At 36.1% G+C, this 22,588-nt stretch overlaps 3 protein-coding genes and 1 long non-coding RNA gene across 12 annotated transcripts in view; 2 read left to right on the top strand and 2 right to left on the bottom strand.

Annotated features, from left to right (window-relative positions):
• The window catches only part of LOC105215565 (smoothelin-like protein 1), a 55,379-nt gene extending 52,188 nt beyond the window's left edge, over positions 1–3,191 (bottom strand). For all 8 annotated transcript variants that reach the window (XR_008471432.1, XR_008471433.1, XM_011189544.3 and 5 more), the window contains exon 1: positions 3,127–3,191. Coding sequence is in view for 6 of the 8 variants with exons in the window: in XM_011189544.3 (XP_011187846.2) it covers positions 3,127–3,183 (57 nt within the window). In the remaining 2 variants the exon portion in view is untranslated. The remainder of the gene's footprint in view (positions 1–3,126) is intronic.
• Positions 3,192–9,842: 6,651 nt separating this feature from the next.
• LOC128922074 (uncharacterized) lies at positions 9,843–12,345 on the top strand. The gene is made up of 3 exons (XR_008471344.1): positions 9,843–11,254; positions 11,382–12,143; positions 12,209–12,345. It is a non-coding gene; the product is annotated as an uncharacterized LOC128922074 (long non-coding RNA).
• A 2,141-nt stretch (positions 12,346–14,486) lies between these two features.
• Positions 14,487–18,555, bottom strand: LOC105215562 (protein deltex). 2 transcript variants are annotated; one of them, XM_011189542.3, is made up of 7 exons: positions 18,346–18,555; positions 17,943–18,169; positions 17,587–17,873; positions 17,349–17,523; positions 16,107–17,287; positions 15,890–16,032; positions 14,487–15,823 (listed from the first exon to the last, which is right to left on the bottom strand). In XM_011189542.3, the coding sequence occupies exons 2-7, from the start codon at positions 18,124–18,126 to the stop codon at positions 15,523–15,525; spliced, it is 2,271 nt and encodes a 756-aa protein (XP_011187844.1). In that variant the 5' UTR covers positions 18,127–18,169; positions 18,346–18,555; the 3' UTR covers positions 14,487–15,522. The 2 variants fall into 2 exon arrangements, with proteins under 2 accessions (XP_011187844.1, XP_011187843.1); XM_011189541.3 differs by having other exon boundaries at positions 17,943–18,555.
• Positions 18,556–20,450: 1,895 nt separating this feature from the next.
• Positions 20,451–21,929, top strand: LOC105215561 (60S ribosomal protein L7a). The gene is made up of 4 exons (XM_011189540.3): positions 20,451–20,612; positions 20,756–20,879; positions 20,944–21,314; positions 21,510–21,929. Exons 1-4 carry the CDS (start codon positions 20,598–20,600, stop codon positions 21,813–21,815), a joined length of 816 nt encoding a protein of 271 aa, XP_011187842.1. The 5' UTR covers positions 20,451–20,597; the 3' UTR covers positions 21,816–21,929.
• The last annotated feature ends 659 nt before the right edge of the window (positions 21,930–22,588 follow it).

Below are 22,588 nucleotides of genomic sequence, written 5' to 3'. Positions count from 1 at the left end.
TGTGTCGCCCTTTGGCGTGCGTTGTAATTTATTGTAGCCGGTGATTATTGGGTATGCATACACTCTCATGGTGAATAGTTTTTATGCTTGACGGCATTTGCTTTCTTGTGTCGTCAATGTGAAGTGTCAGACAATCCAATCGACCGATGACTACCTGCGCGCTCCACAAAGGCGAGCAGTGAAGCGGCAACAGCACACCAACGTCGAACAGGCACACGCAAAAGTATGTAAAAAACATCTTTTGCATATATGTTTGTATATGTACGAGTATATATATCTATATATAAAGCATCAATATACATATATATTTACACATTCTCATAATTGTAAGCTCGGTTCACATAAATCTGAATGATTCAATGAAATCTTTGCCCCAACGCCTTTGGAGCAACTGTGAGTCTGCGCGGTTGCTTTATTGTTGGCACTCACGGAGCATAGATATGAACATATACACACACACATACATACACAGCATGGTATGATAAGCAAATATTTATGTATCCGAGCAATTCGTTTGTATGATGGAATGCGCCGAGTATGCGGTATGCGCCGGCGCGACCGTGGTGAGTCATTTCCATTGCAACAGTACATACGTATGTACTTATGTATATATGTATATACGAGTATGTTTTATATGACGGTGTGTTTATTTGTTGTTGGCGGTGGCAGTAGCATAACTCAGCGCGTGCCCCATGAACCAGTTTTTACGGCCCATCCTCAGTTGACCAAGCGATCGTGGGCATAATTGGCGCTCATCGTCGGCCTATAAATAACTATTAGCAGGCGTTATATTTAGCATGAAATAATAAACGATTATACATAAATGTATGTATGTATGTAAATACAATAAATAAGAAACAAGCTGTGCGCAAATCCAAACAATTAATTGAACTTTGTGTATATTTAATTTTTGACTATAGACACTTTTTTGTATTATATTTTTCTGACAAATCGTAAACTAATTAGAATTTGATTTTGAGAAAAGATTGTATGTATGTATGTATGTAAATACAATAAATAAGAAACAAGCTGTGCGCAAATCCAAACAATTAATTGAACTTTGTGTTCATATATAATATTTAATTTTTGACTATAGACACTTTTTTGTATTATATTTTGCTGACAAATCGTAAACTAATTAGAATTTGATTTTGAGAAAAATGGGGAGACTTAGCTTTAGAGCGAATTGTCTCCGTTGTATGTTAATAATAATGGCAGCGCGTTGGTGGAATGTGTCTCATCCAATAATAGCAGACAATTGTCTGATTGTCTGATTGAACAATTTATTCATTTTTAACGATTTTAAGTGTCACATCCACAAACATACATACATACACACACATACACCAGTGAATACACGCCTGAATGCCCGCCCGTGTGTCTACAATCGATAAAGCATTAAAGGCATTATGGCGTGGAGGTGTATGCACATATGCGGATTCATTCTCATTTCAATTTAGTTGTAAATTCATGATTGTCATCTTAATTAATCACTTAAATTGGGCTTTATAGATTTTGTTTGCTAGATAGAAATCTACAAACGTATATAAAGTGCTACAAATCAATTTAATTCGTTGAAGCAACGATAAATGACCAAATTCATACATACAAATAATAACAAAGTCATAATTTTTGCCATTATTATGAAGGAGGAATCCAAAAAAAGATTTAAAAAAATCTATATTTTTCAGTAACCTTTTTGTTATGTCAAGAGACAATCAATAGACTTTTAGAGACAAACTCGGTAAACATCAACTGAGTATACGGTCATATACATACATAGGTAGAAAAGGAACAGAGGAGAACGTAGTTTGATTAAGTTACCCTAGACCTTTCAGTGCCTACAAGCCTAGCTTAAAGCAAGAATCATATCCTGAAACACCTGCAATTTGGGGCGTACCAAAAATACTTTGGTATAGCGTTTTTAGTAACCAGACACAAAGGCTTCAACTTTTAGAAATGTAAAAATTAAGCAGTATTGTAGGATCCTATCCTTAAGATGACTCCTTCAAAAACTTGGTAGCGAGACACTTTCACAATACTTTAGCGAATGTCCAGCCTACAGTCGATTGTGAAGGAATACAGTCCGCGGCTCGCAATATTCCTATTGAAGGAAATGTAGACAGCTAAGATGGAAAATTTTCATAAGTTTCATTAAATCGATCGAGTTGTTAATTGTCACTTAATTGGGTGGCTCTTGAGAGCAGAAAGTTTTTAATTGTTTCATTAATTCAGTGAGTAAGTTCGATAAAATAATATATTGAAAATCGTCTTTAGATCTTTAAAGATCGTTACTTTCAATTGAGTAAAACGCTCACTATTATTACTAAATCTTAATGGTCCACCCAATCCAATCTCAATAGCATGACAACTGTCATTTCAATATCACCAAATTGAACCTTCTGCATAAAAATTATGTAAAATATCCAGTTTTCGTTGATTTTTAAACTTGTAATGTTATATCATTCGAATTTTGAAAAATAAATATTCATTAAAAGGTGTTCTAAACAATTTCACGACAATACACCACTTTAGGACGAGATTAAAAGTTGACAACTTGTTCGAGATCTTTTAAGGTTCTAGAACGGCCAGCAAATCTATTATGGATTGTTGCACCTCCTGGAACTTCTGCGGTATGCTCAACGAATCTACATAATCTAATCGAACTTTGGGACCTCGCACTGATATCAATATTGAAATTATTAGAAGATAGCTGAAATAAGTGCTTTCTAAATGAGAAGTCTCTCGATGTCAAGATCGAGATTGAAGTTCATCCATTTCGTTTCAGCCGTGTCATACGAAATTCAATACAGAGATTCAAAATTCCGTTTCCACATCTCTAAAATGTTATTATGCTAATTAAAATTTTGTTTTGATAAAATACAACCTGCGCCACGCCCATTGTGTTTCCCATTAGTATACAAGGCAGTTCTCTGACTTAAAAAAATGCTATATTTGATTGATCACTTCTAAAAAAGGCCACAAAGGTGGAGTTACAAAAATAGTTTTCACATTTCTGGGATAACAGTTTAAAAATGTTTCGAACTCATTTCAATTGCTTGAAATTGACATTTTCCTAAAATTCAAAACAGGTGTAAAATTAAAAAAATATGATAATGAACTTACCATGCGGCGTAGCAAATCCTCGTTTTGGATTGCGCTCAAATCGCATTCCAACTCCATGCTGAAGCCTGAAAATAGAAACGCATACAACGGTACATAAATACATACATATGCATATCTTCAAGTAAGATAATTAATTGATTTCAATATTTCGGTGGTATGACTTCATGCACATTCAACAGAAGTGAAAAATAATTTTTAATTGTTCTAATCATTGTTTTCATGTGATAGATGTATGTAGTATATAACGTCAGAAAGTGACATTGTATGCACTAAGTGGGAGTGTGTGTGTGTGTGTGCGTGTGCACTTGCATGTCTGTCTATCAAATACAAATTGAGCTGATTTGCTTTTAAAACAATTAGTCGATTCCCGCATATCATATATGTATATGGATGCATGTATGTATATACTAACTCATAGGTGATTTCGACTATATTTGTATTATATTTGAATGGCTGACAAGTGTGTTCTGCGAGTACAGATTTTTCTGACACTGTCCGTCACCTTGAATGGCGAACAATTGACACTGTGTGTGGCGTGTTTGTGTGTGGGGGTTGCGTTAGCATTCGCAATCAATTTTAATAACAACCATTAATATTTGGTGCATAGACAGTTCAGTATTATAACGTTCCACATGCTGATGTAATACCACCTCTGAAACACCCGCTATTTCCGCGCATCTCCCAACCGATCGCAATCTGTAACCATGGCTCAGCGTAGTCACAGTTTGCATTAACCGACTATTTCAATAAATGCAATAAATTATGCAATAATAAAGCACATTTATATATAAATTAGTAGATTATTTATGTATTTCCACATACGCACAGACAACGTACGTACGTACATACATATGTTTTATACTCGTCATTAAAGTTATTCGCAGTGACAATCGGACTGCCAATCGCATTCGCATTCGCATCGGCAGTAACAAGTTTACATTTTCATTTTCCAAAAATGGTAAAATTTAACAACAAATTTTCGTTTTTATTGCTTGACATTTAACTTTTATTATTATTTATTTGTTAAATGCATGTTGGCGCTTTTTAAGTGTCATTCGTTTTGGTCATTTCATTTGCGAACTCGAAATAATTGAAATTCTGGGCATAGGCCCGCTGACAGCCTGACACATGTATGGACAACAACAACTGCGACCGGGCTTATTTATGAAAGTGTAATATTGCGTACATTTAGAGGGTGTAACATTGCAGTACACACTTAAATTTATTTTCTACAAATATCATAAATAAAATATAATAAATGTTACATATGCTAGGGAAAGGACAATAAAATAGCATGAAATAGATATGTACATATATTCATACTGAAGGTCCGAAACTATACCGAACTGTTATGATTAATTATAAAAGGTTTTAGCGAGAAGATTGAACCCTAGCAATAGCTTGAACAATGATCTTCATCTTCTTCCTAACTTCCCAATAAACGAATTAGACAGTGTCCAGTATTGTCACAAATTGTTGTGGATGTTTCGAAAACCCGAAGAAACCCCTTTTGTGCATTATTTTATTTTGTGTATCAACAACAGACCAGATATTTACCATGCGCCAAATTTTGGAGAAGACCCGTGAAAATAGGATCGACACACACCATTTCTTTGTCGACTTTAAAGCTGCTTTCGACAGCACGAAAAGGAGTTGCCTTTCTGCCGCGATGTCTGAATTTGGTATCCCCGCAAAACTAATACGGCTGTGTATGCTGACGTTGAGCAACACCAAAAGCTCCGTCAGGATCGGGAAGAACCTCTCCGAGCCGTTCGATACCAGACGAGGTTTCAGACAAGGTGACTCACTCTCGTGTGATTTCTCTAACCTGATGCTGGAGAAAATAATACGAGCTGCAGAGCTAAATAGAGAAGGTGCAATCTTCTAAAAGAGTGTACAGCTACTGGCGTACGCCGATGATATCGATATCATTGGAAACAACACACAACGCGCCGTTAGTTCTGCTTTTTCCAGACTGGATAAGGAAGCGAAGCGATGTCAACATCCGATGAGACGGCACTAGGAGTTTTCGAGAGAAAGGTTTTGCGGAAGATTTACGGTCCCTTAAACATTGGCAACGGCGAATACCGCAGAAGATGGAATGATGGGCTGTATGTGTTGTTCGACGACATAGACATAGTCCAGCGAATAAAAAGACAGCGGCTACGTTGGCTAGGTCATGTTGTTCGAATGGATGAAAGTGCTCCTGCTCTGAAAGTGTTCGATGCAGTACCCGCTGGTGGAAGCCGAGGAAGAGGGAAACCTCCACTCTGATGGAAGGACCATGTGGAGAGGGACCTGGCTTCGCTTGGTATAACCAATTGGCGCCAAACTGCCAGAAGGCGGGATACGTGGCGCGCTGTTTTGGACTCGGCGGTAAGCGGTGTCTACGCCAGTCAAGAAGAAGTATTATTCTAGATAATTCACTGAATTGCAGATATTGCGATTGTTATGAGTATGATCTTATTATTATTTCCATTCGGTAATTGAATTATAAAATCTCTATAATTCTTTCGTAGAGGCTTACTATTAACAAGATCTGCCATATTGGATAGTTTCAGGAGATTGACATCTTCGCCAGAGATACATTTTCCCCATGTCCAGTCTAAACTATAATCCTTATATGTAGTTCCTGAGAAGAATCGCATATACCCTATCAAGTGCAGTGAAGTTACTCTCTGCCAAATGACATTTCTTGAACTTGCAGCTAATAGTTTATTGTTTACCGGTATTATCATCCATCACCGAACATTCGATAGAGTTTTAAAGAAATCAGTTGCTATTCCGAAAAAAAATTATTTAAAAAACATATTTCCAACCCTGTATTTAAAGCGCTCATAAGAACATATATCGACGCACATATACCATACGCGTTGGAATATGGAGCACACATGTGCATGAAAACATATTGGATTTAAGCGTACAATCAAGCAATGTCCACCAAAAAGCCGTGATATAAGGTGGCAGACGTCGTCATGTCCCATTGGTTCGAAGGAGAGCGTAAACGAATTTAAATTGTGGACACCCCACAAATGGTTAAATAGGCCGCTCAAACAATCGCATAAATCGCATATATGACATTGCGTCCAGCTGCGTGACACACCACTTCGGCAGTAAGCTAGTCGAGAGTGTATGTAGTAGACAGAAAAAAATTTTGACTGAAATACGCACATGCGCTTGGCGATAAAAAGACTTGCAACCAGTAGTTGTAAACAGTAGCCTACTGCACTTTTAAATGCTGACAGCGATCAACGTACTTATGCATGTTAGGAGCCTACATTTGGCTGGTTGAATTGTAAGAGAGTAGAAAACGAACTAGTCGCCTTCGATTCGACACTTACATGCTTGTTCACAAATGCATTCAGTTGAATTCATTACAAGAAGAAAATTTCGTATAAGCTCAAACCAGAAGCTTATAAACTATACATTGCCATTTTTATTACAGTCTTCTGCATTTATGCCAGTTGTTTGTTCGATTCGCTACTCTCTTAAATTTAATACACATAATTAAAAGCATTATAATCACGAATATACACATACATGCTATATGTTTGCTTACGACTGTGAGTTAAGAGCCAATATTTCGTTTGTCCCATAACTCTTATAATGGAATTATTGTATTAGCGCTTTCGGACTGCCAATTTTTTAAGCTTAACTCCGCAGTTCTTTACTTATTGACAGCGCACGAGCATCGTTACTTCGTAAAAGGTAATTTCGCTGTACTTTTTATGTTGATTTTTGACAACACCTTAATTTTAAAACACGCAATATGTTTTAAGTGATTTATTGACCAAATTAAAAATAAAAATAAAATAAAACTGTTAACTCCTACGTCATAAGAATTTTTTGGTTTGTTTGCGTTTGATGCTTAATTTTAAGTGAGATTATGCCAAGATTCAAACGAAATATATACAAATGTGTGTGACCGACTTTCTTCAGCATAGTCTAATGGGTGTCTTTATGGCACTAATACATACATAGCTGATGGATTTTAGGTAGACATTTTGCACCATTTCTATAGTTTTAAAATCTGCCCAGGATTATCCCGACCTTGGTTTTGAACTTATTACGAACGAACGTAGTTGAAGGAAAGTTTTGAGAAAAGTTCGACCAAATTTCGGTGTCATATCAGTTTATGCTATAGCTAACATGTCTACTTCGTTTCATTGAATAATTTGCTAAATATCCTAAATTTACTTATATAGATGTGAACAGATTTAATATATTTTAGACACCAGATCACATTTAGTGGCGTATATATAAAGTAATAAGTCAACCGCAAGAATGGTAGTTGGAAATGTGAACTGCCTGAAACCATTTCTGGATCAGTGTTTCCACATGTTAGTCAATTCGATTGAATAAGGTCAAATGATTTAAAGAACATAATATTTCACCTAAAAGTGGGTCCATATTCCCATTTGATTATTTTTGAATCAATTGTATTATTGTTTAGAAAAATATCGTGACAAATTTGATTGCCATTTACATATGTACATAGCTCTAATTTATTTATAAATCCAAGCAGCTCCTTATTACCAGATTTTGATTTTAAGGAAACCCGCTTATGAGGAGACTTTAAAATGTTTCAGTCCAAAAATTTATGTTGGCGTTACTTAGAAAGGATAATAAAAGCATATTGTAAACATTGATAGAGAAAATAAACTGAGATTATAGATAACCTTTTGACTCACCTTAAGTTTGCTTCTTTGTTTTAATGAGTTGTAAGCTGGTAAATGCTCTGTTTCAGGCAAATCCAAATAAATTCGTAAACAGATAATTACGACTCCAAATACCAATACGATTTCGATTGTAGTTAAGAGCAATCTAAAAACCCTTCAACTGTGTTACCAATGTCCATATATGTCTGTATGTAGCTAACACAAACGAATCCTATATGTACATGTGTATGTATGTATGTGAAAATAAAAATAAAAAATACGAAAAAAGAACGAACAATTGCATAAATTGCTATTAATAATTGAATAATGCGAACAAAGCGCGCTTTTAGCAAAAGATATAGGATTACACACAAATGAGACGTTCGTCTTTAGACGCGACAGCATCAGCATCAGCGCCACCCACAACAACAACAACAACAAGCACAACCAACCAAAACAATTGTGGTAAAACAATAGAGACACAACCAGAGCAACAAGCGGTTGGGCTTTATGCAGAAAAAAAAACTGTTTTGATTGATTTGTGGTTTTGAGTGAACAAGCACCAGCACCAGCGTCTAGCCACAGGCTCGCATCTTACCGGCATGTATCAAATGTTGCACGGCGCTGAAGCTGGTGGGAAAAGCAATAACAATGCAAGCGCGTATATTTTAAGGGTCTCTAAAGAATTACAAGAACAGAATTACAACAAAAATGCTTTTGTATAGTCAATACGTCACTTTGAAAACAAAACTGCCGTGAATGAGTCAAAAATTCGTCTCGAGTTATGTACGCCTCACTGGAATGTAGACGACTTGAGTACATTCACTAATCACCAACCAGCACGCAAGTATTGGCACAGAATCTTCAAAAGTATTTTCAAATAGAGTTGCTTGAATTTTTATTTTTTTTTTATTTCCTGTATTTTGCCTTTTTGCTGCTGTTATTTTTTATTCTAAAAGTCACTGGCTTCACAACCGTTGAGAGAACTTTTGGAGCTATTTATGAGCGCAACCACACAACCGTCGTTATCGAGTTAACACGATGAACTGAACGTTGCAATTGCAATTATCTTTACGATATCACTTTAGACATTACAACAGTCAGCACACCGACGACCCATCACAGTCATATGAAATCAATAAGTAGAATAAATATCGAACTCGTACGCCAAACAAAAAAAAAATCAGCAAAATTGCAACAACATGCAAACACGGACTGCACTGGATGAGAGGTGTATGCTGGAGTCACGCAACCGGCTAACCTCCAACTAGAGCTGTCAATAAAAGCAAAATAGTGCAGTTTGTACAAACTTGTCAATGCAGTGATAACTCACACTGATTAATGTTTTTTCTTCGTTTTCGAGTTTTGATTTGAAAATAATTACAATTAGCTGATGTTCTTATTTGATTGTAGCAATTTGTATTTTATATTTTATTCAAACAAATTGTATTCACGCTAATATTAATAAACATCCGGATATAAAAAAGGTTAATGTTTGCGATGGAAGAGCGAATTTCTGGAGTTGTTATACGTACATATGTTTATAAGAAGAATTTCCATAATTTCCTTCGTTTTTTTTTCGTAATTGAAATATTTTAAGTAAATATATAGTGAATCATTACACTATACGACAAAACCGACTTTCTTTCTGGTTATTTTTTTCAAGGAGGATGACTAATAAGTAAAAAAACTGGATTCTTACATTTTCGAAGTGAGCCTCCAAAATAGAAATATTTGGTTATGAAGGCTTTATAAACCTACATTTTCTTCCTAATTCAATGCTATATAAAACTTTTTCAGCAAGCTGATATGACAGATGTTAAAAGGGGTCCAATATTTTTCCATATAACGTTTTTATACTTTTTTCGAAGATCAAACTTTGACCCAGTCGAGTGTTGTACAATGTTGTAGATCATAATATTATTTTCTATGATACAGTATCCATAGAAATAAGGAGAAAACTAAATAAGAGCGGGATGGAAATCTGAAACCCCCTGAAATTTAGTCAATAAAAATATAGTAAAAAATGTTTTAGTTTGGGTACGAGCCTAACGAAATCATAATATTATATTATATATGAACATACATATATAAAGTCTAGAAGAAGTACTTAACCATATTTTTACTTCTAATACTAGTTCATATTACTGTCAAGGTAAGAGGTCATAACTTCGTCGTAGATAATTTCGTATACCCGGGAACCAGTATCAACAACACCAACAATGTCAGCCTCGAAATCCAGCTCAGAATCACTCTTGCCAACAGGTGCTACTATGGACTGAGTAGGCAAATGAAAAGTAAAGTCCTCTCTCGGCGAACCAAAATCAAACTCTACAAGTCGCTTATCATTCCCGTCCTGCTTTATGGTGCAGAAGCTTGGACGATGTCAACATCAGATGAGACGACACTAGGAGTTTTCGAGAGGAAAATTGTGCGCAAGATTTATGGTCCTCAGAACATTGGCAACGGCGAATACCGCAGACGATGGAGAGCGACCTGGTTACACTTGGGATCTCCAACTGGCGTCGAACTGCGAAGGAAAGAGAGGAGTGGCGCGCTCTCATCGATTCGGCTATAACCGGCTAAACGGTTCAACCCCAATCACAAGAGTTCACTTAATTTCCTTGAGATTTCTCCCATGTTAACCGATATTTTCGATATAAAGTCCTTAAATTTCGGTAGGAAAGCCCTCAACGAAAGTCAAATGAAAGTTATAGTCCGATTTCGACATCTTTTAAATGAGAGTTGCTCATAGAAAGCACTATTTGCGCTTAGTGTTATTCCAAAAAATTCATTGATGTCTTCTATTTATGATGAACTTAAGTACTTGACTTGGCCATACGCATCCCTATATTTCATACCCATTTCTTATGCGTTTTCATATGGAATAAAATTACGAATTCATTCCAATTTAAGTTCAGTGTAAATAAAATAATAAAATATAAACGTAAACAATGAAAAATGTTGAAATACTTACAAAGTTTACTATTACAGGGTCAACCAGGGACTAAATTTGGTACGATCGGAAAACAAAAAGTACCAGTAATTTTGTATCACTCATTTTTTATTGACACATCATTCATATGATACGTGCCATTTAGCTGCTGTCTGGACATACGTGGTGTGTTCAAAAAATAACGGGAATTGTAAAATTTCACGGGTTTGTATTGAGAGTAATTTAAATTTTTTATGTTGAATTTTCAGTTGAATGCTACCGCTAAGATTATACGTGTTTTTATGAGCTTGACGATATCGGCTCCTTGGGACTTTTTCCTATTTCCAAAAATAAAGAGAACCTATAAAGAGCAAACATATGAGCCAAAGGCTATTCCAAAAATCGAGTTTGAGAAGTGTTTCGAATGGAATGGGTACTATTTTAAAGGCGACAACGTAGACGTAATGTAGACGAATGACAAATCATTTTTTCAAACACTGGAATTATTGTTATTTTTCGAACCCACTTCGTATGGGTAAGTATAGACATGTAATAGGGTTTGATATGTTTAAACATCTATCAGTTGTATAATTGCTGAATTTTGTTTGTATAGCGTTATCAGTTCAAAATTAACTTCGATATGGTAAATTTCTTTTATATAGATACATATAATGAAGAAAGGCATACCAAGCCCAAGCACCCCACCAAAGATGCCGTAACTCAAGTAGACTTAAGACTTGAAACTCGCATTTAGTCCGTTGATATTCTAATCCAGCAATAGTAACAAATGTGAGTCAATAAAAATGCGTAGAAAAGTAGTATAATCCAAATGTAGACTATCCAAAAATGACTATTTCAATTTCGAATTTAAATTTTAATTCACTTATTTTGTATTTCTCGAAATTGTTGAGTTTTTTACGATTCTATTTAATGGCATTTAGTTATTGACAACTTTGTTGCAATGCAAAACCGAATAGAAGTGATCTATCTCTATCACCTGCTGGAGTGTACGTATGTATTTTGCAAATAAATGAATAAGTAAAGTCCATAAATAAATTGCAATTTAGCATTTTTCTCGCTACTGTATTCCGCATAGCGCAGACAACACCTTATATAACTAACTTACAACTTCAGATAAACAATAAAAAAAAAAAAAATATTTTACTTGAATAAAAGTATGAGTAAAAGGCATTGAAGTCCTCAAGGGAATTTCACTCAACTGAATAATGCTAGCAGAAAAAAGCAGAGCTACACTTTTAATAATCATTCGAAACCTTATTCAAACCAAATATGGTGATGTCACATTGTCACGTCCTAAATATGTTTGTCCTTGTGCTGTGGTGGGCACACCGAGTTATGCGTTGCAATGACGTCACCGCCCTACGAGAAGAAATCGCCATTCGCTGCGACAGATACATACATATGTAAGTATGTAATTTTGTGTGTGCCATAGGTAGTTTAATATTACGCACGGCATTATTTATTGCAGTGCCGCAGCAGTTCATGAGGATTTGTACTATGTTTGTATGTGCTACACATACAAATGGAAAAAATTATACAAAATACTTTGCAACGTTCAGGTGATTGCGGTGGCTAAGGCCATGATAATGTGATCAATATTGTTACGACTGGAACTCCATCATCGCTCCATATTCGGCAGTAATGACACTGTTACGAGGAAGAAGCGAAAACGCAGCAACTTCACAGTTACACATATACATATTAAAACAAATTTCCAAAAATTTAAATTCACAACTGCAAAATTTCGTCAATATAAATTGTAAAAAAATATATATGTAAACCAATACGAAGCTATAACTAATTGTCAATTTTCCTTGTTTTTGCACTTCCAATATTGAAAAGGAGTAATGCGAAATATTTAATTCAAGTACATAAACTTAAGCACATATTACTAAATGGCTTAATAACAGCAGCTGTTACTATATTCTTATATTCTGTACTACTGTTGCATAAAGAAGTTGTAGATTCCTGCGGATTCGTTGTCACCAAGAAAAAACAAAACCATCCATTCAACCACCACAATATGAAGCTGTCTCTGCTGTAATTGTCCCATTTTCTGTGGATTATTTTAAGAATGTCATGGTAAGGAACTTACGTGTATAGGAATATACTAACATTCGATTTTTAAGTACTTTTCCAGACCCAAGTAGCTTCTAAAAAAGGTGGTTTTTCTCGAATCTGTGCTTTTCAAACTTTCCTCCATCGTATCTCAAAAACCGCTTGACCGAATGACTTGAAATTAGTTCGGTGCATTCAGCACATTTAAATGCATAGAACGCTCTGTTATCAGTCCAAATTTCTCAATATTTCGATAATTAACAAATAACTAAACGAAAAATTTGAATTTTTTTCAAATGTCATCCAAAAGTCCAATTTTTGGTATATTCATTTTATCGAAGTATATTCCATGCATTAAAGCTAATTATACCCTGAACAGGGTATATTAAGTTTGTCACGAAGTTTGTAACACGCTGTCCGTCTGTCTGTATATATACGAACTAGTCCTTCAGTTTTTAAGGTATCGTTTTGAAATTTTACAGATGTTATTTTCTCTTCAAGAAGCTGATCATTTGTCGGAACTGCCGATATTGGACCACTATATCATATAGCAGCCATACAAACTGAACATCGGAATCAAGGGCTTATATTGAAAACTTCCGCATTTTACTACATATATTTACGAAATTTGGTGTGAGTTATTGCTCATCGAAATAATTTAATCTCCGAAATAATTGTTCAGATCGGTTCATTGTAGCATATAGCTGCCATACAAACCGAACGATCGGAATCAATGTCTTGTATGGAAAATTTTCACATTTGACGTGGTATCTTCACGAAATTTGACATGGATCTATTTTCTTTATTAATTAACCTTAATGTTTCTAGCAAACAACCCGGCTAAAAAGAATTAGTAAAATGTTTTCTTTTTTTTTCTTACGTCTTTAGATTTGCTTAAACACATATTTACTAAAAGAAATGCACCTGTGAAGGGTATATTAGCTTCGGTACAGCCGAAGTTAACGTTTTTTCTTGTTTTTTTGTTACCGATAAGCCAATGAGCCGGAATCGTGGCGGAAGTGCGAGCCCATTTTTTCGAGGCGGGGTTGTTCAAAATATATATGTAATATATATTCATAATGACAAAATGAATATTAATAAATGATAATAAACTTAAAGCTCTATGAAATAGAAATTTCTAACTTTCATGATTTCTTGAACATTTTTTTGAGTGTATTGCACATGTTTTCATTGGATCTCAATTTAAAATTGTAAAATTACTGGGAAGCTACAGTTACAATTACAAGTGGATACGAGCGATCCGAGTGCCACTCTGCCTTGACACTACGGTCGGTTCATCCAGAAGTTGTTCGACCATCACCATGTCGCCGAGCCTAGCACTGGCAACAACATCTCTACTCTTATGCCTTCGAGGAAGCTCTGGAGATTTGAGTGTTTGGAAGTCACTGGAGGAGAGGCGCGGTGAGCTTCTTCACGGATGAGTCGAAATTTGTGGGGAACAGCCATAAAACCTAACCTAAACACGATCAATGACCTTCTGTCAAAAATATGTTGCCATTTTTCACACTAGAATTAAACATTTTAATTAATATTATTTTTTCATTTCGCATGATATATTTTTATTGATATTTGTAAAGACAATACAAAACTTGTTTAACTAAAATTATATTTTATGGAAGATTTACTAAACTAAGCTTATAATATAAAGTTTTACATACACATTAGTAAAATCGTTTATTTGCAAATTCAAAACTACACTAAAGATCATGGTATGAAACCGTTACGAGTATAACTTAACAAAACTAGCTAATCAGTTCCACTTGCACACCTTTGGCCTATACAAATTGTATAGGTATAAATATAAAGTAAATGCACATTATAATTGTATAAAATACTTTTAAAAGAAAACTTAACTAGAAAAAAAAAACAAACAAAAAACGAACAAAATCATGCCATAAGATCACACAATTTATTTTTTTTTACACCTACATATATAGGAGATTCTTAAATGTAGAAAAAATCAACTTAAAGAAAACCATTGTCTTCTAGCTATACTATATGTAGTATCAAAGACGACTTATTCGTTTGGCAATACTTGAGATAAGCGATAGAGAATTTGTTGCTTGACATGTCACATTATGTTAAATGCATAGGGATTACAAAAATACATTTATGAATCAACTTCTCTGCCAAATTTTGCAGATATTTTTGAACATTGTATGGGATGTATTAGACAAATTTATTAATGTTGCCTCGGTACTACACATAGGTGCTACTCGTTAATACCGTTACAAGTTTATCTAAATTGGCACACATTTTCCCCTCAAAATTTTCACTAAGTCCATTTCTTGTCGCATAATTGCTAATGTACTACATTTCTACTTAAACAAAAGCTAAAATACATATATATTTATATATGTGTATGTGTGTATATGAGAATAAAACTACTTAAAATATTTAAAATTTAGAGAGTAAATGGAAGAACATTCAAGGAAGTCTTGTAAATTTTTAAAACCTACACTTTTAAAGCTTATGAAGATATGCGTTTGTTACAATTCATCAACCATCACGTTTCGTTAGCCACAGGGTTGCCACAACGCAAAGGCCACTTGGGTGTTTTAACGTTCGAGCAACTCAAACGCAATTTACTTTGAAACACTTTCAAATTGCACACTTAATTAAATTGTAAAAATAATGGATAAATCTTAGATGTATATATGTTTGTATGTGTATATGTTTGTTATAAATATTTTGCGATGAAAATTAATCGGTGACACCCAAGTGTACTAATTGTTGCATGCAACGCTGCAAATATGTGGGATCGGGGAACATATTGAACTGAGTTTTGTGATCAACACTATTCCAGATAACAACGTCTTCACGTCCTGTCGTCACTGAGCGGCCAATGGAGAAGAGAAGACGCCGGTCAAAAGCAATTTTAAGGAAACGTAATACCTTCCGGCCAAGCGGACAGTCAGGTAAATAGCAGACACGCGGAAAACCAACAGCAAAGAATGCGCGACCTGGATGCGGATGCTCCTCTGTTTGTACACCCGATGCAATGCTACAAAAATTTGTAATTACTTTAGTGATTTCTTGTGTATGATTTTGAATGAAAGTGCTGACTTACTCGTAAACAATTTGTATGGTGTTTTGGCCCTCATGGCCGGGCAAACTTTTACTAATAATACTCCACGACATGGTGCCGTTGGGTTGATTGCCAACTTTCTCGCCATAAACAATGCCACACACTGGACACTCAATAAAGAGATTCTATAAACAAAGCATAATGCAATTAACAGCAATCAATACATATTTACATACTAGCACCATGTAACTGTACTTACTTTGGACATTTCACCTTGCTGCGCAATAATCATGCCATTCAGACATTGCAGATGCATTAAATGCTGACAGCGCGTCAATGCTATGGTAGGATTCTGCGCATTTTGCACCAGCTCCTCCATACACATGGGACACGGTTGCGCGTTCGGCCACACGGGAGGTTCGGCAACCTTAACGAATCGCGAAATCATATCGCTCGCCGGATCCACGCCCACAATGGAGCCGGCAATGGCCGACTGTTGTGTTGTTGAGGACAGTAGATGTTGTTGAGATTGCTGATGCTGCTGCGTGTTGTGAAGTGAGACACCGACGGTCACAGAGCCACCTGCTGTGCCCACAGACGGCGCTAAATTTAGTGAACTCGCATGATGCGGCAGTGGTGGCGGTGCTGGCGCACGTTCACCTAGAGAGGATGGTGGCAGTGAGGGTATAAACACCTCATCACTACCTAATGAACAGTCTAGCAGATCGTTAACGGATATGGCGAAATTGCGACTACGCAAGCTTTCTTTGCTTTCGTGCGATAGATAGGTGGAGACGGTGTCTACACTGGGACGCCTTGTCGATTTCATACTGTTTGTGTCAGTGTCGGAAGCACGAGTGCGTGAACGTGAGCGATGCGAACCCAAACGGCTGCTGCGCTGTGACTGCAGGGAACCGTCTGAACAACGACTATGATGGCTTTTCATGGACGCAGTTAATGGAGTTTTCGCATGTGAAAATGGCAGACTCAGGTGATTTGCCGCTGCAGCCACTGGTGTATGTCCAAGTTGCGCCACATTGGCGTTGTTATTCAAATGGGGGTTGTTGCTCTTTGTACTACTGCCAAATATGTTCAGATTGTTTAGTATGTGGCGCAAATTTGTGGTGGAAATTTCTCCATTCTTTTTGTGAGATTTACTGCGGTGCTGTGTATGCGCATGCGTATTCGCTTGTATGTGAGAGTTGCCATGATGGTGTATTAGTTGCTGTTGATGATGCCCATGTGGTAGATGTTGACTGGATACCGTTGCCATTGGCGGTAACGGCTGAGGTTGTCGACTGCCATGTGACATCGAAGTCGTTGGTAGTCCATTATTATGAGTTGCCATGCGTTGCTGCAGTTGTTTTGTGTCGGTTATTTTAGCAGATGTTTTCGGTAGCGTGTTGTTTCGTTTAGTACAGAAATCATTATAGAAATTCACTGCAATAATAGATGTAGAAAGTAAGTGAATATCATTAAGCATGAAAAATTAAATTGTTACCATTTAGCTGCTGTGCTTGTTGAGACGTTAATTTCACCAGTGGATATGGTGCCTGCTGTGTGCGACGAATACTGCGTATTGGTCCATTGGGTTGACGAATTTGCGTTAGGTTGCAGAAGTTTATTATATACGGAGCACAAAATCTTGTATTGCATAGATCGAGTCGCTGTTCGCCCTAGGAATATTTCGAAAATGTTTACTTCAGCTTACAGAAAATTAAAAATTATCAAAATCTTACTTTAGACCAGGCATCCTCAATTATACACTGTAAATGCATATTAAATGGATGCCAATCTCCCGGCCCTGCGCTACCCAAACGCTCCCATTTCGTACCCTTGCCTGGTGGAGAGCTTGGCACATAAAACATTCGGCGCACATTAATTGTGGAAAAGCCAGAATCTTCTTCTAACTCTTGGGTCATAGTTCGTATATTAACATAGTATTGTTCAAGTTGTGGGTCGGCGTCACTGAGAAGTACACGCGTTAGCTTTTTGGCATGTGCCCGTTCTAAATGTTGAGAAACATCTGAGGAAAATATTTATGAATTTAATAATTTGTTATAAGTAATTTATAATTTGTTTCAAATGTATTTACCAGGACTGTAGGGTAGCCACTTCCCATTACCAGATTCGTATTCCCACACAACCACTGCGTGGGTGTTCACATTCGCATTCGCACCACCCCCACTTCCAGAACCACCACTTGCAACGCCTACACCGCTTCCACAACCACCAATACCTCCCACACTCCCAACACCAACGCAACCGTGACCTGCCATTAGCGAAAGCTAACCGCAAAATCGGTGTCTATTTCTTATTTCACTGCGGCATAACAAAATCAAGGAACACAAATTTTTATGTTATTAAACTCAGAATTCGTGTGGCAAATATAGTGGAAAGCGATCATATATGCACTCGGTATATCTGCTCCCAATTCACACACTGAATGTCGATCACAAAATAAACACAAAAATTAAAAATGGTGGCTGTGCACTCACTTGCATACAAAAGTAATCATTTTCTATTAATCAAAACGTTGGCGTCTCAACTAAATTGTAATATCGTTCGATCATGCTTAGCTTAACACTTTTCTTACAAATATGTAAAATTTTGTATAAATATCACTTTATTGCAATCAAATCAGTGTACAATCAGAGCAAATCAATTGATCCTAATTAAAATTATACGAAAACTCCAAAAAGAATAAAAGGAAGAGAGTTCAAAAGAAAACTGTCAAAGTGATCTAAACTGAGATTCAGCGACATCTATATGTCGCACTTGTAAATTCCACACGAGAGAACAATTAATTAGAGAACAGTCATCATTTTCATTTAATGCCAATTCGAAAGAGCTGTAGCTATGTATTTCAATATTATATTATAGCTAATATAATCTAATACTATATCTGGATGCAAGTGCATATAAATTGCTTTAATTTAATATATTTTCGACTATTACTCGAGTAATTGCAAAATAATCGCAAACAGCACTTTCAAATTTAATACATTTTGTGTTCATCTAAGTTAGCTTACAAGGGTCGAAATTGGTCACATCAGTCATTAATGACTGCAAACGTTGTAAACATAGTTAAATTCTAATATTTCAACGTAGTTTAATATCAAAAAATGAATGTCTGGTAACACTGCATTTACAGTTAAGTCAAACGCATTTTACGTTCAGTTGTTTGAAGTGAAATGGCGCCAGTTAAACGCGAAGTATGGAAATTTTTTAATACAATAAGCAATAACTACGTTAAATATCAACTCAAATATCAAAAGCGGGTGCAACTGCGACCGAAAAACGCAATCGTTTGACAACAAAACGATTCAAACTTGGATGACTTCTAAATTTTCTTGACTTCAATGAATATATTTTCCTTTATGCTAAGACAAATGAATTTTAAATACGATATTTTAATTTTACCAACACAATTTGAATGTCTGAAATAAGAATATAGTCTCCTATTTACTGCTACTTTGGACTGAGAAGGCAATTGAACAGTAAAGTCCTCTCCCGACGAACCAAAATCAAACTCTACAAGTCGCTTATCATTCCCGTCCTGAATTTATGGTGCAGAAGTTTGGACGATGTCAACATCAGATGAGACGACACTAGGAGTTTTCGAGAGGAAAATTTTGCGCAAGATTTATGGTCCTCAGACCATTGACAACGGCGAATACCGCAGACGATGGAACGATGAGCTGTACGAGTTATACGACGACATTGACATAGTTCAGCGAATAAAAAGACCACGGCTACGCTGGCTAGGTCATGTTGTCCGAATGGACGAAAACACTCCAGCCCTGAAAGTGTTCGATGCAGTACCCGCCGGAGGAAGCCGAGGAAGGGGAAGGCCTCCACTCCGTTGGAGGGACCAGGTGGAGAGCGACCTGGTTACACTTGGAATCTCCAACTGGGCCGAACTGCGAAGGAAAGAGAGGAGTGGTGCGCTCTCATCGATTCGGCTATAACCGGCTAAACGGTTGAACGCCAATCACATACATACATACAAATTTTATTGGTTTTATTTTTACGCAGAGTTGAAAAACATAGTCTTTCAAGCAAGAGGCAATTCTTTTACTTTAAGATTGCTGTGCATATTTTGAAAAATTTAATATCATTGTGCTACTTAACTTCAAATGTAGGCCATTTTCTCTTTTTGGATATGTCTGGGACTCTGTGATAGAGCATTATAATACAAGATTCGGCGCTGAAACTGGTGGTGGTCTTTATGCAATTTAGTATTATTTGAAAACATTGGAATTAATCGATTAATCGATTTTTTTTACATTAATTGCAATTAATTGCAATTATTTTTTTATATGTTTCAATTAATCATTTGATTATTTAATCGATTAAAAAAATTTTTTTGCCATCCCTAATCAGGAGTACTTCTTTGCAATGGTACACTCAGATCGTGACGCTAATTCATACTAGTATCAATATCATTAGTAATAGAAATTAACCAAACACATCTTTTCAGAAAAACGCTTTCTTTTACTTCAAAATTATGACATAGAATTTAATGAATCACCTTATTGGATAATTCTTTGCGAACGTGACCCAATCAATTTTCCAGAAGATGTCGCTGCAAACAATTTTTTATTTGACATTTTAGTGACACCGGCACGATTTCCGTCGTCTCGATTCCTTTACCTTTTTGACAGGCAGACGTAGAAGCAGCTCTTTTTTCGGGCCGCTATTAAATCTGCTTTTTTCAATTACATCGCGTTTTTAAAAACAATCCAAAATGGTTGTGAAGAAGGTAAATAGTAATGTGAAGTGAATTAATTAATTGTGCACGCAATATGCAAAGCGTTAAATTGCGTCGAATTACTGAAATTATTGGAAGCAAATGTTTGTGTTTGTTTTAAGTTGTACTAAAAGTGAACTAATTTCTGCTTATAGCCTAGGCCAAAGAAGAAGCCAGTTACCAAGAAGGTTGCACCAGCACCATTGGCCGTGAAAAAGCCAGTAGTAAAGAAAGTGGTGAACCAACTTTTCGAGAAGCGCCCCAAGAACTTCGGCATTGGTAAGTTTTCGACCTACATCTCCAGACTGATTTTGTAACTAATTATTTATATTTTACATTACAGGTCAAAATGTGCAGCCCAAACGTGATTTGTCTCGTTTCGTCAGATGGCCAAAATACATTCGTGTTCAACGCCAAAAGGCTGTTTTGCAAAAGCGTTTGAAGGTGCCACCACCAATTAACCAGTTCACCCAAACTCTGGACAAAACCACAGCAGTGAAGACATTCAAGTTGTTGGAAAAGTACCGCCCAGAGTCTGCTTTGGCTAAGAAGCAACGCTTGAAGAAGATTGCTGAAGCTAAGGCTAAGGGTAAAGATGTTCAACCCAAGAAGAAGCCTTCCTTTGTGCGTTCTGGCACAAACACCGTGACCAAGTTGGTTGAACAGAAGAAAGCCCAATTGGTTGTCATCGCTCACGACGTTGATCCCTTGGAGGTAAGCTTTGAAAAAATAAAAGTATGATAGGTTTTTAAAATGATGTTAACTTGAATTTCTTCAACTGAAATTGTTATTCTCATGAATAACAATTGAATGTGGAAGCTTGACATACTGATTAGGTGTCGACCATAATATATTGACTACTGTTTATTCAACAATGAATTAAATGTAAATATGTATTTTTAATTACAGTTGGTTCTCTTCCTTCCCGCACTTTGCCGTAAAATGGGTGTCCCCTATTGCATTGTCAAAGGCAAAGCCCGTCTTGGCTTGTTGGTGCGCCGTAAGACCTGCACTGCTTTGGCGTTGACCAATGTTGAAGCCAACGATAAGGCGAACTTCGCTAAGATTTTGGAGGCCATCAAGACCAACTACAATGACCGCCATGATGAAATCCGTAAACACTGGGGCGGTGGTGTCCTCGGCTCCAAGAGTTTGGCTCGTATTGCTAAATTGGAACGCGCCAAGGCGCGTGAATTGGCACAAAAACAAGGATAAACAGCTGATGGGTGTATCAGTTAAATGTTTTTAATTATGGGTTTTTGTCAAACATCGGGATGTAAAGACAAAATGAAAAAGTAAATAAAATAGTTTGTACTGAACTTCCATGAAGCTATATGTTTTATATACTGTTACAAATTTGGGTTATTATTGGGAGGATTTATTATTTGGGGAAAGTTCCACTTTCATTCACAAGAATCCTACTGTGAGTGCCCTGGCATTCTTTTACTTAGTAAAACTTTGCGTTAAAGTTGGACAACGTCAAAAGTATACAATAAATTTTAAACATTAGAAATATTACGTTGGTGAATATAAAACAAATATTTGAAGTATAGTTAATGTAAAATTTCATTGAAAAATCTTCATATTCTGTACCTAGGGGCTTAGTAAAACTTTGCGTTAAAGTTGGACAACGTCAAAAGTATACAATAAATTTTAAACATTAGAAATATTACGTTGGTGAATATAAAACAAATATTTGAAGTATAGTTAATGTAAAATTTCATTGAAAAATCTTCATATTCTGTACCTAGGGGCATTTCCAACAGGATAAGTGTTTAATTAGAACGCAAATTTAGCATTTGTTTCCTGTCAATATATTGCTCTAATTTTCAAACAGAGCTATTCAAAATCATAAGTTCTTCCAGAATACATTCGTAAAATTCTAAATTAATTTATTTTAACCAATTTGTATTTATTTAAATAATTACATCTTAACGATATCTGTGGTTACCAAAAAACCGATTCATTAAAACTTTCATCACCATCTT

This window comes from Zeugodacus cucurbitae, chromosome 5, assembly GCF_028554725.1.
Source record: "Zeugodacus cucurbitae isolate PBARC_wt_2022May chromosome 5, idZeuCucr1.2, whole genome shotgun sequence".
NCBI lineage: Eukaryota > Metazoa > Arthropoda > Insecta > Diptera > Tephritidae > Zeugodacus > Zeugodacus cucurbitae.
Note: the sequence above shows the minus strand (reverse complement) of the source record. Positions and strands in the feature narration are given on the sequence as shown.